Source organism: Manis javanica, chromosome 10 (assembly GCF_040802235.1).
Source record: "Manis javanica isolate MJ-LG chromosome 10, MJ_LKY, whole genome shotgun sequence".
In the NCBI taxonomy this organism is placed as follows: Eukaryota; Metazoa; Chordata; class Mammalia; order Pholidota; family Manidae; genus Manis; species Manis javanica.
In genome coordinates, this window is record NC_133165.1 from 103,402,589 (window position 1) to 103,420,114 (window position 17,526).

The 17,526-nt window shown below is 37.0% G+C and overlaps 1 protein-coding gene across 8 annotated transcripts in view; it reads right to left on the reverse strand.

The window, feature by feature from the left end:
- Window positions 1-17,526, reverse strand: part of SLC41A2 (solute carrier family 41 member 2) — a 120,139-nt gene that overhangs the window by 88,854 nt on the left and 13,759 nt on the right. For 5 of the 8 annotated variants that reach the window (XM_037007111.2, XM_037007113.2, XM_037007114.2 and 2 more), the window contains exon 2: window positions 1,090-1,814. In XM_037007111.2, coding sequence (XP_036863006.1) covers window positions 1,090-1,644 — 555 coding nt within the window. In that variant the 5' untranslated portion in view covers window positions 1,645-1,814. Of the gene's footprint in view, window positions 1-1,089; window positions 1,815-11,342; window positions 11,521-17,526 lie in introns of all 8 variants that reach the window. The other 3 variants (XM_073213768.1, XM_073213766.1, XM_073213767.1) reach the window with 1 other exon arrangement.

Genomic DNA, 17,526 nt, shown 5'->3' on the forward strand with positions numbered 1-17,526 from the left:
TACACATTTTTAAAATGGAAAAAAGGTACAGAAAAGTAATTCATGTAATAAATAGATTCAAGAAAAAACAAGAATGGCCAATAAACATATGAAAGATGTTAAACAATAATTAGAGCAGTTAATTAAAATATGATAGCATTTTCCTACCAATTGGCAAAAATGAAAAGGATCAAGAATATCCAGTGTTGATAAGGGAATGGGAAAAATAAAAGTACTTATATATTGATGGCAGGAGTATAAATTAGTATAAACTTTTTGAAAGGCAATTTGACAGTACAGTATCTATAAAATTTCAAATGCATACACCTACCCTAATACCCAGCAATTCCATTTTTCAAATCTATCCTATGAAAATATTAGCATAAGTGTGTAAAGTTATGTTTACAGGGATCTTCAGTACAGCACCAGCATGGGAGAGTGAGTAGGTAAACTTTGGTATCTACATACAATGAAATGTCAAGCACTCAATTTAAAACGCAGAATATCTTTGTCACTAATTTGAAAAGATGTCCAAGATATACTAAGCAATGAAAATAAGTTTCAGAAAAATAATATATAGCATTTCATTTTTATTTTTAAAAAACCCTCTGCCCATATGTACACATGTAAGCATAGAAAAATGTCTGCAAGTATATACCACAAACTCAACAATGGTCACCTCTGGAGGGGAAGATAGTTTTGGTGTGGAGATGAATAGCGAAGACTTATTATCTTTTATTTAATATTCTGTATTGTGTGAATTCACTTTAATCAGTATATATTAATTTTTATTTTAAAAATAAAGAAGAATTTTAATACAGTACTTAATTGAGTTTTTCCTTTAATTGATTTACCCATTTTGGGATTACTCTACTATTGTAATACTTTATAAAGAATTACTTCATTCTTTATAGTAAAACTGGGAGTATTCCTTAGAACTTCTAAAGAAAAACAAACAAAAACAACCTAGAAATAGCAGATTCTCTACCAGAGTCAGCATCAGCTCATTTTACTAAGAGATAAATCTAAAGGAAATGTTCGAGATTAGTAACCTACGTAAAGCACTTTAAACAACAAAGACAGTGAAGTTAAACAACGAGGAAAACCCACCTGGACTATATCCAAAACCATGCCAGCTGAGACTGTTCCGAAACCAGCTAGCAAAAATGGCACAAGTATTTGCAGAGCCATGACACCACTGGATTCCTTTGGTAATTTTTGGTTTGTTTCCACAATGACATCTTCCTCACCATCACTAGACACATCTTCATGTTGCAACATGGCTGTAGCTTCTGAGGTCTCCCTTCCATCACAGTAATTGTAGTTGGCATAGTCGTCATAGTTTGGACTACAGCTTGACAGTGTGTGCCCATCATTGCCGTGAAAAGTTTGCTCAGAGAAACTGTGATATTCCATGTGATGCTCAGATCTGTTATTAAAAGTCTGCGCTGCAGTTGATAATCCATCTTGCCAAATGCCATTTGCTTTTTTGTGCCTGTCTTCCTGATTTTTCTGGTAAATTACTGGAACCATACTCAACAATAAGTTTAAAAACTTATCAGGCTGAATTATATTTAAGCTTAAAGTCCAGTCTACAAAATCTCTTCCACTACTCGGACCATCATTTGTTTTACTGGTAATAGATCTTCCTTTACTATTAGTCATATTGTCATTGCAAATGACTCTGTACTCTTTAGATCTCAAGTTTTATGAACCACAGCAGATGAATCAGAGCCACACAAATGCTGGTTTAAATTAAGATGTTGACTTCATTTTATAGGAAATAATGTTTCCACTAATAAAAGATGTTTAGAAGTTCCATAAAGGGATTGGATCTGGAAAGAAAAAAATAAAATAATTTTTAAACATCAGATTAACTCTGTATACTTAAGATTTTCATAGAAAAAGGTATAAAACAAATAGGTTCTTAAACCATTCCTAACACACAAACACGTAACTGCTTTATGTCATACAACTGCTCTGTACACAGAAATATAGAACAGAGCTATTCTTTGTGCTCAATCTTTGTTTAAAGTGTTTCTTAGCTTGGTATACTTTATGCAAATTAATTCCTATGTAAAGTATTCAACTGTCTCTGAAGTTCTACAGTGGACAAATTTATTAAATAAAGTGATGGCTTCTATTACTATAGAGAGGTCTCTGAATCAGACTGCTACAACCCTTTACATATGTCACAACACAATAAAAGGTAGGGTATATGGCATTAGGTTTAAACATATTAAATAATAAATCATGTTATTTTATTTACAACTTAACATATGTTACTTTAATATACACTTGTTACAAAAATATGAAAAGACAATATAATGTTTGTCATAAAAACACTTCGCAAATATCTTAAATATTGTAAAGGGCATTTATTTCACATATAAAATTAAGCTGGAGCCAGTTTTGTAGTTCTGACATACAAAAAAAGTATTATGATTAAGAAACAAAATCCTTCTATTGTCTACGACATCTAAAATGACAAGGGATGACAAATATTCACTTAATCCTCTACTTTGAAACCAACCAAAAGTTACCACTTACTAACCTTCTCAAAGTCTGCTCTGACCCACAATTCCAGAATAGGCCCCTGAGAGGCTGCTCAGTGGCCAGATTCTCTCTAAGGACTTTAACTAGGAGAAACAGACACATACTGCAGCTAGTTCGAGACGGACAAGCACTAAAGCTGCAAGGTTATATACCACCTGCCCAGCTAGAGAGCCTGTTTGGGCAGCTGCTGCTATAGCTGCAGAGGCTTTCGAAGCTATCTATCCAACAGGTCTAAAGGCGTCAGGTGTTTCTCAGGAACACCCAGGCTTATCTTATCCTTCCAAGAGCATCCAAGATCAAGAAATTGGCACCAATTTGATAAGGGATACATGACCTCACTGCCTAACAGACTGCCCATCCCACCATGCTAGATGAAGAATTCTTCCTGCCAGTACTGTTTTTAAAGGAAATTATTACATTCTTCAATATCTGTTCTCAGTGCCTTAGAATATTCATCTCTTCTTCTTGGATAGGAACATCAACAGCAAGTGGTGGGGAAGATTAAAAAGGGAGGGGAGTACAGAGGGAACAAGCAGGTGTATTTCATCACTCACTCACTTTCCTTCCAACATTCTTGTGATTATGGAGGGGTCTTGAATTCCTGCTGGGGAATATTCTTAAAATACAGATTCTAGGACCTCAGACCTACTAACCCAGAATATCTATGCTCAAGGCTTAGAAATCTTTTTATTTCCCAAGCTCCACAAATGATTACAGTGCAGACTTCCTATGGACTTGCATTGAGGATCCAATGGTAGATTAAGTACTGGTTGCCACTTTTTTGCCACTTGCAGGTTGATCAATATACAGAGAAAGTCAATGTTTAAAATAAACAAAATCAGATGAATGAAACCAATGTCTAGAGAAAAGCAGAGAAGAAACCAAGCAGTCCCACAAAGAGAGAGAATGCCAGAATGGCTGCCATGTAATGAGAGGCTCAGCTGTACTCCTGGAACTTAAGAGATTCAGGGCAACCTTATGTGAGTTAGATTGAGTGGACTTCTGTTCTTTCAGCCCATTCACCTCTTTTTTTTTTGTTTAAGAGAGGACATCTCTCATATTTATTGATCAGATGGTTGTTAACAACAATAAAATTCTGTATAGGGGACTCAATGCACAATCATTAATCAACCCCAAGCCTAATTCTCCACAGTCTCCAATCTTCTAAAGCATAACAAACAAGTTCTTACATGGTGGACAAGTTCTTACAAAGTGAATAAGTTCTTACATGGTGAACAGTGCAAGGGCAGTCATATCACAGAAACTTTCGGTTTTGATCACACATCATGAACTATAAACAATCAGGTCAAATATGATAATTCATTTGATTTTTATACTTGATTTATATGTGAATCCCACATTTCACCCTTATTATTATTATTATTATTTTTAATAAAATGCTGAAGTGGTAGGGAGAAGCAATATAAAGGTAGAAAACATAGTTTAGTGCTGTAAGAGGGCAAATGTAGATGATCAGGTGTGTGCCTATAGACTAAGTATTGATCCAAGCTAGACAAGGGCAACAAAACATCCACGGATGCAGATTTCTCTCAAAACAGGGGGGATGAGGTTCTAAGCCTCACCTCTGTTGATCCCCAATTTCTCACCTGATGGCCCCCCTGCGACGGTGCCTGTCTTAGGTTGTTCCTCCCTTGAGGAATATTACCCGTCTCTGGCTAACCAGTCATCTTCCAGGGCCATACAGGGAAATGTAAAGTTGGTAAGTGAGATAGAAGCAATACTGTTTGAAAAGGTTAGCTTTTTACTTCTTTGCAGATTTATGCCCTGTGGCTTCTATTGTCTTGAGGTATCTTTACCACTTGGAAGAATTATGATACTCGGTAATTTTGATATGAGGCACGAATTCTACTTAAGGGTTGTAATTAGGAGGGAAGAAGAAAAGCTATAGAAGTAGCAGATGGAAGAAAACATGGGAAGATTGATTATTTCTTCGGCATATCTTCTTGTAGTGTAACATAAGCATGTATAGGTTTTAAACTACTAATTAAATTGTGTGCACACCTTAATATAATAGGAATACAGCTACATAACCAAAGCAGACCTACAATTACCAGCCATATCCAGTGAAACCAAGAAAACCAGTTAGGCACCCTAGGCATTTGTGAAAACTTATCAATGATATGATGGATATTGTCTAACTGAATTTGAATAGTTTGAGAAAAATCAGACAAATTAAAACAACACATTCCTGGGAACTATTCACATCCCACATGTTCTTTTAACAGTAGATAGTCTATAGTCGCAAAGATTTTGGAGCGCTGCAACTTGCACTTCTCCTAATTCTTGGTTGAGTTCCGACAGTATAGATCCAGTCAAATTTGTTGTTTTACTGTATGCACAGGCCAGCTTAGATATCTCCTTCTTCATTCCAATGGCAAGTCCAGGAACCAGTGGGATGAATGCAGCTACAACTGCAACAGCGCCAGGATCTTTGTTGAAGTTTGTTGATGATCACCTTCTGGAATGACTCTTCCAGAGAATGTTGATGTTGGACGTTCTTCATATCGTATCTTAATTCGTTTTCTGGGTAGCCAAATTAGGCTTTGATCCTCTGTATAAACACAAACAAACCCTTTGTCCACACTTTGATATGCCCTTCCTACCATTGTGACGAACTTGTTGGAGATCACCACACAGGAACTGCTTTTTTTATTTTTTTAAAAGAAAGGAATATTATCAGAAAAATGTACTTCCATAGCTGATCATCTGACACACCTTTAAATTATCAAAATTAAGGATATTTAAAGCATTCATTAATTGTTGATTTACAGTTAGTTTTACCCTATCAGGGAGTAATTCCCCCTATCTTTTTTTTTGTTATAATTTACCTACAATTACATGAAGAATATTATGTTTACGAGGCTTTCCCCTATACCAGGTCCCCCCCACAAACCTCTTTACAGTCACTGGCCATCAGCATAGCAAAATGTTGTAGAGTCACTACTTGTCTTCTCTGTGTTATACAGCCCTCCCCTTTCTCCCACCTCCCCATTATGCATGCCAATCTTAATACCCCCTTTCTTCTTCCCCCACCTTATCCCTCCCTACCTACCCATCCTCCCCAGTCCCTTTCCCTTTGGTACCAGTTAGCCCATTCTTGGGTTCTGTGATTCTGCTGCTGTTTTGTTACATCAGTTTTTCCTTTGTTCTTATACTCCACAGATGAGTGAAATCATTTGGTATTTCTCTTTCTCCGCTGGCTTATTTCACTCGGCATAATACCCTCTACCTCCATCCATGTTGTTGCACATGGTAGGATTTGTTTTCTTCTTATGGCTGAATAATATTCCATTGTGTATATGTACCACATCTTCTTTATCCATTCATCTACTGATGGACACTTAGGTTGCTTCCAATTCTTGGTCATTGTAAATAGTGCTGTGATAAACATAGGGGTGCATCTGTCTTTGTCAAACTTGAGTGCTACATTCTTAGGGTAAATTCCTAGGAGTGGAATTCCTGGGTCAAATGGTAAGTCTATTTTGAACATTTTGAGGAACCTCCATACTGCTTTCCACAATGTTTGAACTAATTTACATACCCACCAGCAATGCAGGAGGGTTCCCCTTTCTCCACAACCTTGCCAACATTTGTTGTTGTTTGTCTTTTGGATGGTAGCCATGCTTACTGGTGTGAGGTGATACCTCATTGTGGTTTTAATTTGCATTTCTCTGATAATTAGCGATGTGGAGCATCTTTTCATGTGTCTGTTGGTCATCTATATTTCTTTTTTGGAGAACTGTCTGTTCAGTTCCTCTGCCCATTTTTTAATTGGATTATTTGTTTTTTGTTTCTTGAGCTGGGTGAGCTCTTTATATATTTTGGATGTCAAGCCTTTATCGGATCTGTCATTTACAAGTATATTCTCCCATACTGTAGGGTACCTTTATGTTCTATTTATGGTGTCTTTTGCTGTACAGAAGCTTTTCAGCTTAATATAGTCCCACTTGTTCACTTTTGCTATTGTTTTCCTTGCCCAGGGAGATATGTTCAAGAAGAGGTCACACATGTTTGTGTCTAAGAGATTTTTGCCTATGTTTTTTCCTAAGAGTTTTATGGTTTCATGACTTACATTCAGGTCTTTGATCCATTTTGAATTTACTTTAGTGTATGGGGTTAGACAATGGTCCTGTTTCATTCTCCTACATGTAGCTGTCCAGTTTTGCCAGCACCTTCTGTTGAAGAGAATGTCATTTCGCCATTGTATGTCCATGGCTCATTTTTCAAATCTTAATTGACCATATATGTTTGGGTTAATGTCTGGAGTCTCTAATCTGTTCCACTGGTCTGTGGCTCTGTTCTTGTGCCAGTACCAAATTGTCTTGATTACTATGGCTTTCTAGTAGAGCTTGAAGTTGGGGAGGGATATCCCCCCTACTTTATTCTTCTTTCTCATGATTGCTTTGGCTATTCAGGGTCTTTGGTGTATCCATCTAAATTTTTGAACTGTTTGTTCCAGTTTGTTGAAGAATGTTGCTGGTAATTTGATAGGTATTGCATCAAATCTGTATATTGCTTTGGTCAGGATGGCCATTTTGACAATATTAATTCTTCCTAGCCACGAGCATGGGATGAGTTTCCATTTGTTAGTGCCCCCTTTAATTTCTCTTAAGAGTGACTTGTAGTTTTCAGGGTATAGGTCTTTCACTTCTTTGGTTAGGTTTATTCCTAGGTGTTTTATTCTTTTTGATGCAATTGTGAATGGAGTTGTTTTCCTGATTTCTCTTTCTATTGGTTTATTGTTAATGTATAGGAAAGCCAAAGATTTCTGTGTGGTAATTTTGTATCCTTTCCTGTATTCTGCAACTTTCCTGTATTCTGATATCAGTTCTAGTAGTTTTGGAGTGGAGTCTTTAGGGTTTTTTTGTGTATAATATCATGTCATCTGTGAATAGTGACAGTTTAACTTCTTCTTTACCAATGTGGATCCCTTGTATTTCTTTGTTTTGTCTGATTGCCATGGCTAGGACCTCCAGTACTGTGTTTAAATAACAGTGGGGAGAGTGGGCATCCTGTCTTGTTCCCAATCTCAGAGGAAAAGCTTTCAGCTTCTTGCTGTTCAGTATGATGTTGGTTGTGGGTTTATCATATATGGCCTTTACTATGTTAAGGTACTTACCCTCTATTCCCATTTTGCTGAGAGTTTTTATCATGAATGGATGCTGAATTTTGTAAAATGATTTTTCAGCATCTATGGAGATGATTATGTGGTTTTTGTCTTTCTTTTTGTTGATGTGGTGGATGATGTTGATGGATTTTCGAATGTTGTACCATCCATGCATCCCTGGGATGAATCCCACTTGGTCATGGTGTATGATCCTTTTGATATATTTTTGAATTTGGTTTGCTAATATTTTGAGTATTTTTGCATCTACATTCATCAGGGATATTGGTATGTAATTTTTTTCTTTGGTGGGATCTTTGCCTGGTTTTGGTATTAGGGTGATGTTGGCTTCATAGAATGAGTTCGCGAGTATTCCCTCCTCTTCTATTTTTTGGAAAACTTTAAGGAGAATGGGTATTATGTCTTCTCTGTGTGTCTGATAAAATTCCGAGGTAAATCCGTCTGGCCCGGGGGTTTTGTTCTTGGGTACTTTTTTGATTACTGTTTCAATTTCTTTGCTCGTAATTGGTTTGTTTAACTTTGGTGTTTCTTCCTTCGTCAGTCTTGGAAGGTTGTATTTTTCTAGTAAGTTGTCCATTTCTTCTAGGTTTTCCAGCTTGTTGGCATATAGGTTTTCATAGTAGTCTTTAATAATTCTTTGTATTTCTGTGGAGTCTGTCGTGATTTTTCCTTTCTCATTTCTGATTCTTTGATGTGTGTTGATTCTCTTTTTGTCTTAATAAGTTTGGCTAGAGGCTTATCTATTTTGTTTATTTTCTCAAAGAACCAGCTTTTGGTTTCATTGATTTTTGCTATTGTTTTATTCTTCTCCATTTTGTTTACTTCTTCTCTGATCTTTATTATGTCCCTCCTTCTGCTGACTTTAAGCCTCATTTGTTCTTCTTTTTTCAGTTTCGATAATTGTTATGTTAGACTATTCATTTGGGATTGTTCTTCCTTCTTCAAGTGTGCCTGGATCACTATATACTTTCCTCTTAAGACTGCTTTCGCTGCGTCCCACAGAAGTTGGGGCTTTGTGTTGCTGTCATTTGTTTCCATATATTCCTGTATCTCTATTTTAATTTGTTCGCTGATCCATCAATTATTTAGGAGCATGTTATTAAGCCTCCATGTGTTTGTGAGCCTTTTTGTTTTCTTTGTAGAATTTATTTCTTGTTTTATACCTTTGTGGTCTGAAAAGTTGGTTGGTAGAATTTCGATATTTTGGAATTTACTGAGGCTCTTTTTGTAAGCTAGTATGTGGTCTATTCTGGAGAATGTTCCATGTGCACTTGAAAAGAATGTATATCCTGTTGCTTTTGGATGTAGAGTTCTATAGATGTCTATTAGGTCCATCTGTTCTACTGTGTTGTTCAGTGCCTCCATGTCCTTACTTATTTTCTGCCCAGTGCATCTATCTTTTGGGATGAGTGGCGTGTTGAAGTCTCCTAAAATGACGGCATTGCATTCTATTTCCCCCTTTAGTTCTGTTAGTATTTGTTTCACATATGCTGGTACTTCTGTGTTGGGTGCATATATATTTAGAATGATTATATCCTCTTGTTGGACTGAGCCCTTTATCATTATGTAGTGTCCTTCTTTATCTCTTGTTACTTTCTTTGTTTTGAAGTCTATTTTGTCTCATATTAGTACTGCAACCCCTGCTTTCTTCTCTCTGTTGTTTGCCTGATATATGTTTTTCCATCCCTTGACTTTTAGTCTGTGCATGTTTCTGGGTTTGAGGTGAGTTTCTTGTAAGCAGCATATAGATGGGTCTTGCTTTTTTATCCATTCTATTACTCTGTGTCTTTTGATTGGTGCATTCAGTCCATTTACATTTAGGGTGACTATTGAAAGATATGTACTTACTGCCATTGCAGGCTTTAGATTCGCGGTTACCAAGGGTTCAAGGTTGGCCTCTTTACTATCTTACTGCCTAACTTAGCTGGCTTATTGAGCTGTTATATACACTGTCTGGAGATTCTTTTCTTCTCTCCCTTCTTATTCCTCCTCCTCCATTCTTTATATGTTGGTTGTTTTATTCTGTGCTCTTTCGTGTTTCTTTTAACTGCTTTTAGTGGGTAGTTGATTTTATTTTTTTGCCTTTAGTTAGTATTTGGTTGGTCTGCTTTTTTTGCTGTGATTTTATTTTCTCTGGTGACATCTGTTTAGTTTTAGGAGTGCTCCTGTCTAGAACAGTCCCTCTAAAATACCCTGTAGAGGTGGTTTGTGGGAGACAAATTCCCTCAACTTTGGCTTGTCTGGGAATTGTTTAATCCCTCCATCATATTTAAATGATAATCGTGCTGGATACAGTATCCTTGGTTCAAGGCCCTTCTGTTTCATTGCATTAAATATATCATGCCATTCTCTTCTGGCCTGTAGGGTTTCTATTGAGAAGTCTGATGATAGCCTGATGGGTTTTCCTTTATAGGTGACCTTTTTCTCTCTAGCTGCCTTTAAAACTCTTTCCCTGTCCTTGATCTTTGCCATTTTAATTATTATGTGTCTTGATGTTGTCCTCCTTGGGTCCTTTCTGTTGGGAGTTCTGTGTATTTCCGTGGTCTGTTCGATTATTTACTCCCCCTTCAGCAATTATTTTTTCAAAGACACTTTCTATCCCTTTTTCTCTGTCTTATTCTTCTGGTACCCCTATAATACAGATATTGTTCCTTTTGGATTGGTCGCACAGTTCTCTTAATATTGTTTCATTTCTGGAGAACCTTTTATGTCTCTCTATGTCAGCTTCTATGCGCTCCTGTTCTCTGGTTTCTATTCCATCAATGGCCTCTTGCATCTTATCCATTCTGCTCATAAATCCTTCCAGAGTTTGTTTCACTTCTGTAATCTCTTTCTGGGCATTTGTAATCTCCCTCCGGACTTCATCCCTTTGCTCTTGTAGATTTCTCTGCATCTCCATCAGCATGTTTATGATTTTTATTTTGCATTCTTTTTCAGGAAGACTGGTTAGGTCTGTCTCCTTCTCAGGTGTTGACTCTGTGATGTTTGTCTGCCTGTAATTTTGCTTTTTCATGGTGATAGAGATAGTTTGCAGAGCTGGCATGAATGTCAGCTGGAAGAACTTTCCTTCTTGTTGGTTTGTGGCCTTCCTCTCCTGGGAGAACAGAGACCTCTAGTGGCTTTTGCTGGGCAGCTGGGTGCAGACAGGGCTTCTGATTCCTGCCCAGCTGCTATGGAGTTTATCTCCACTGTTGCTGTGGGCGGGGCTTGCCTCGGGCTGCTACTCCAATATGGTGGAGCCGTGTTGGAGGAGGAGCGGCCGGGATGCTATTTATTTCCATGAGAGGCCTCCGTGCTCCCTGCTGCCCAGGGGGTTGCAGTGCCCAGAGTGTCCCAGGATGCTTCCATCCGGTTTTGGGGTCCCTATCCCTTTACGACCTCCAAAAAGCACTCGCAAAAAAAAAAAAAAAAAAAAAAGCCACTCGCTTTTCTTTGTCCCCAGGCGCTGGCCTCAGGGACCTGCTCACCGGTCTTGCTGCCCTGTTTCCCTAGTATCCAGGACCCCATGCATGCACTGTGTCTGCGCTCTGGTGCGGATGGCTGGGGCTGTGTGTTTAGCAGTTCTGGGCTCCCTCTCCCTCCCTGCTCCGACTTTTCTCCTCCCGCTGGGAGCTGGGGTGAGAGGCACTTGGGTCCCGCCACGCCGGGGGTTGTATCTTACCCCCTTCGCGAGGCGCTGGGTTTTCACAGGTGTGGATGTGGTCTAGATGTTGTCCTGTGTCCTCTGGTCTCTATTCTAGGAAGAGTTGTCTTTGTTGTATTTTCATAAATATATGTGGTTTTGGGAGGAGATTTCCGCTGCTCTACTCATGCCGCCATCTTGGCTCTGCACCATTCACCTGTTTTTAATAGGGAAAATTTCACTGCCTCAAAGACAACTTTATTCAAACAAAATGCAAAACAAACCTTCAAAGGACTCAGTTTTAAGATAAGTCTATTTTGCAGAAGGGCCAATAATGGATACAGGCAGTTTCTTCTCCCTCTTGAAGCAGAATTATCAAGTTGATCAAAATGGAAGTGCAAAAAGAAATGAAGATAAACCAGAAAGAAGGAAGACAGTATCTGTATCACCACTCAATCACCTGAAAGCTCAGAAAAGTCAAAACATGTCCTCCAGGAATTTGATCAACTAACACTAAAATAGAAAAATGAAGGGCAGGGAAGACCAAAAGAGGAATTTCCTAGTACAAGTTATCTCTCTTAGAATATTTGCAGGACAGTGCTAAGCACTGAACCTACACTGAGTTGGCCAGCAGGATATAGATAGAAAGATACATCCAGCCCACAGTTTTGCTCCTAGTATTCCTAATTGCTATCAGGTATTCAGAAGGTTAGATGGACAGATGGATATTCAACCAGGGTTTCTGTGCACAGAGACCATACAGAGCCTTTGCGTAAATTTGAAAACAGAGTGCCTCATAGAAGAAGGCCCCCTGAGAGAAGCCTTGGGCTGGATTTCAGGCTTGCTCCACCGCCTTTGCTGAGCACCACTGTGCACTGCAGAAACTGCATAACCATACCCAGCAGACTGGGAAGTTGGGTGAAATATTAAACCATACTTTAAGAGCATAAAACACAAATAGTAGACATGTATTTTTGTTGTTTGTTCAGCATCTTTCCCCAATTTGTTTTAGCTAATAATATCTCCATTTCCTGTGTGAAACTGTCCTTTCCCTATTCCATGAGGTTCTGGTAGGCTTCTCAATGCCAGTACCCCTTTCTAGGCCACATAATGACAAGTGGTTTGATCAGGACCTGAATCCTTCCCTGGAATTTCATGTATTTGTTTTCTTACTATGTCCTGAGTACCTACTAGTTGCTGGGGTAACATGATTAACAAAATAGGCATTATTTCTACTTCTCATGGATTTTACCTTGTAGGGAAGGAAAAACAATCAGATGAACAGACTCATAAATGAGATAATTTGTGATAAAGGTTATGAAGTAAACAATTGATTTAACAAAGATTGAATGACTTAAGGGCTCCTTTAGAAGGAAAGGCCTCTGGAAGAGTTTTCTTGCTTGCCTTTGGAATGACACAATTCTGAAGCTATCACAAGTCTTCCTTCTCAAAAAAGGTCCCTCTAGCACCACCACCATCACTGCCACTTGGAGGAAAGCCCATTTACATTAGCAGAGGATCCACAGAAAGAGAATCAGAGCTAGGCAATGATGAGAGTGTCCTGACAACACAATTAGAACTTCTTTTCATTTATTTAAGCTCATTCAGACCCTGGTCTTCCCAATTATATGGGCCAATAAATCTCCTTTGTGGCTTACACTAGTCTGAGTGATGTTCCTGTCCTAACAGTTGTTTTTTTAATAATGCAATTTGGAAGTAGTAGGAATTATCTTGCTACGGGTGCACGCCATGGACTACGTATCACCACCTTGCACTGAGGAAAATGGATTTATTTTTATTTTATCCTTCATTTTATCCAGTTAACGAGTGACCATTGATCAGTCTAATTCTTGTTCATGGAGAAGTCCTATGCACTCCCTTAAAAACTCCTTAAACCTTCTTCCTTCAAAGAAATCACAAAGAAACTTGTTGAATAAGACTACAATCAAAATACTTAGCAGTTGATTTTAAATGTATAAAACACATATAAGCCAATAAATTAAAATCAGTTGCTCTATATTGTTATTTATTCATAAGTGAGCAAAAAAAAAAAAACAAGTAAGAATTAGGCAAAGTCTCCCTGGCTTTAAGGAGCTTACTTAAGTTAAAGAATGCCAGTGGAGATATTTATGGGTCACTCTTTAGCTACCTAGAAGACTATATTAATCTGGTACCAACATAGTCAAGAAGAAACAGCATTTTTAAAACTTTGGTATAGTGGCTTAGGTTTAAATTCCTACTTCTCTTTGTAATCTAGAAAGCAAAAATCTCTAGGAAAATTAACAGTTTCCCACTAATAGCCAGTATTTACACAAAACAGTTTTAAATTACAAAAAAAAACAAAAGCATCCACAGAAGGTATGACAAGTACAGCTGTAGCTTGGGATATTTTTTCCAAATTGTTACATAAAAGAAAAATTATTTATCTATGCCACTCATATAATGTCAGTAAAAATAGGCATGGAAGCAGAAAAAGATGGTGGCATGTGAGAGTGTATATCAATGATACCTTAATAAAAAAAATCAGTGTAATCCACCGTATCAGTAGGCTCAAGAAGAATTATCATATGATCATATTACTTGCCACAGGAAAAGTATTTAACAAATTCCAACACTCATTTTTGATAAGAACTCTCAGCAAAGTAAGAAGAGAAGAGAACTTCCTTAATTTAATGAAGAACATCTACAGAAAACCTAATGTTTTCTCTCTAAATCAGGAACAAAGCAAGGATATCCACTCTTACCACTGTTACTTAATGTAATAGAAGGATACCTCATTTTACTGCACTTCACTTAATTGCACTTCATGGATACTATTATTATTATTTTTTTTTTTACAAATTAAGGGTTTAGAAAATATATATATCAGGCATGATTCAAAGACCCTAGGTTGAGTGGCTGTATCAAGCGTTAATAGTTTTGTTCCAGACTCTTTACATACTATGCAAAACCAACACAGGGGTGACTTTATTTTAACACCTTTGGTCCTGGTTACACCAAGTATGGTCTATTGTCCAGCCATGCTGGCATCACCTGGGAGTTTGTTAGAAATAAAGGATTTCTGTTCCCACCCTTACTCCAACCTGCTGAATCAAAACCTACACTGTCAATAGCTTCCCCAAGTGATTTGGGTACACATGACACTCTGAGAAGCACTTACCTATACCTTCAAAACATAATCTGATCTACACTCATTAGACTAAAAATTAGATGTAGTCAGACTTTCAAATGTGAAGAAGGACATGAGTGCTGGTATCACATAAAACTCTACAAGTTTAAACTGTTACAACTGCTTTGGAAAACAATTTGCTGTTATCTACTAAAATTGAAGATGCATATGCCCCACCTTCCAGCAGTTCCACCTCTAAGTACATACCCTGGAGAAACTCTTGCACTGTACAGAAGACACATAAAAGAATGTCCTTAGCAGCATTAACACAATTGGAATTAATTCAAGAAAAGAAAACTGTCAGGTATCAATGGAATATATGAAGAAGGGAATAACAAACACAAATCACGAGAGAATGGTTATATTTGGGTAAGTGGTATAAAAGCACAAAGGGGGCATCAAATATATATTTTTAGCTTGGCAGTGGGTACCTGTTTATTATTGTTCTTCAAACGATTCGTGTATGTTACATGAGTGTGTCAGTATAATGACATTGTGACAGATTTTATTATCACCCCCAATTACTGCTCCCTGTAAGACGGGTTATCTCTATCTGTCGCCATGTTACTTGTGGGGGCTTTGAAAGGATTTTACTTCCTCATCTCCACTGATACCAGGTTTGGCCACGTGAACTTGTATTGTTCCCAATGGGATGTGGGCAGGGGCAACATGTATAAACAGAAACAGTTCAGCTATGTCTCCTTTTCCCTCTGTTATGAGAATTACATGTTCTAGTGAGAGCTGCTTTTCAGAATGGGTCCCAGGACAAAAAGTCACACCTTCTGTAGTGACCCACAGGCAATGTAACATGAGAGAGAAATGAAGTTTTGCTGCTGAAAGCCACTGAGAGTTTGGAATTACTACCACAGCTTAATCTAATGAAAGCTAACCAAAAATGTATACATTTAAAAAAGAAATCTGACCCACATATTCCTATCTATTTTAGTTCAGGAAAATCTCTGCTATACCAAAAACCTAACGGTTCCATTTACGGTTAAAAAGTTTTAAAGCAATGGTTTCCAAATGGTTAGACCTCATTAACTGTCAAATTTCCCCCAAAATTTTAGCAAATTAAAAGTGATCTTTCCCACCTTACTCCTGTTAGAATGGCCATCATTATAAAGACAAGAGATAACAAATGTTAGTGAGGATGTGGAGAAAAGGGAACCCTTGTGTACTGTTGGTGGGATTGTAAAGTTGGTACAACCACTGTAGAAAAAGAGTATGGAGGATCCTCAAAAAACTCAAACTAGAACCAACATATGATCAAGTAATTCTACTTCTGGGAATATATTCATAGGAAACAAAACACTAACTTGAAAAGATACCTGCAACCGCATGTTCATGGCAGCATTATTTATAATAGCCAAGACACAGAAACAACCTAAGTGTCTATCAATGGGTGGATGGATAAAGAAGTTGGGGTACATATATGCAATGGAATATCAGCTATAAAAAATGAGAAAATCCTGCCATCTGCAACAACATGGATGGATGGGCATAATGCTAAGTGAAATAAGTCAGACAAAAGCAAATACTGTATGATCTTATTTATATATAGAATTTTTTTAAAAAACAAATAAACTCATAGAAAAAGGGATCAGATTATTTGTGGTTATCAGAGGCTGTGGGGAGGAGAACAGCAATTGGAGGAAGGAAGTCAAAGGGTACAAACTTTTAGTTATTAGATAAATAAGTACTAAGGATCTAATGTACAATATGATGACTATAGTTACACTGCTGTATGATTTAAATGAAAGTTGTTAAGATTGTAAATTCTAAGAGTTCTCATTACAAGGGGAATTTTTTTTCCCATTTCTTTTTATTGTATCTATATGAGATGATGGATGCTAACTCACTATATATGTAGGTTAAACCTTCATGCTATTCACCTGAAACTCAGACAGTGATGTGTTCTATTTTATTTCAATAAAATTTGGTAAAAAGTTTTTTAATATATAGGTATATGTAAAAATATTTTTAAAAACATCTCTCTCTAAAAAAATAAGTATACATTTTAACACCAAAAACGTGGCAAAGACAAAATTTCAGACTAAAAGATAGCCTTTCCGTTGAACACAGTTAGATACATGAAAAACTTACTCATTCCATGTTCCCTATGAAAGCTTTCTCATTAGCCAACACTGGTTTACAGAGTCGTGTCGGGGAACCATTGACATGAAGGGAAATAAACATCAGACCCTCCTCATGAAATCAAATTTAACTACGAAAACAAAAAGCTTTAATGCTAAAATTTCTTGTTTTTATCGTATGTATGCTAATTTACTCTTTGCTCTCCAGAAGGCATTCTGTTTCATCCCAAAGGTTAAATAATACACTTGAAAAATCCAACATAGCTGTGAATTAGACCTAAATCATGCCTAATTACTAAGAAAGGTATTAAATGGGACTCTAATGCTTTATCTTCCCAAAACAATAGAAAAGGTTTTGATATAAACTATTACCAGTAATTACCACATTTAGTGAAAAATCTCAAACTTGTTAATCAGGTGGGTATTTCATATTTGTATAAGCATACATAAAACCACAATACTATCACACACACATACATACACACATATACATAATAACCTAGAAGTCAAGTCATATTATAGTTATTATGTATTTTTACTTTTGCCACTCTGCAAGTGTGAATTCTGCTCCTTTCATTTTGTCTTCCATTTCATGTGTCTTCTATGTTTGTTTGTTATTAAAATGTTGATAGTTACCAAACAGGGTGTACTATGTATGTGGTCAGTAAAATTAGCTTTCAGAGAGGTCAAGCCAAACAAAACTAGACCTTAGCTGATATTATAAAAATTAGACCCTTGTTTTATTTTTAAAAATTTGATGCATTCTTTTGAACAATACTAAGTACTTAATTGTTTAATTGTATAATAGGTTCATAAGGAAGGATTATGTCTTTTTAATTTCCTTTTTGCAGCACCCAAACAGCAGGTTGATTTTATGGCTGCTCGGTGTTCTTCAACTATTTTCATTTAAAGATCCAAAAGTGTATAAACTTAAATCCTCATCAATTTATCTCAATGATTA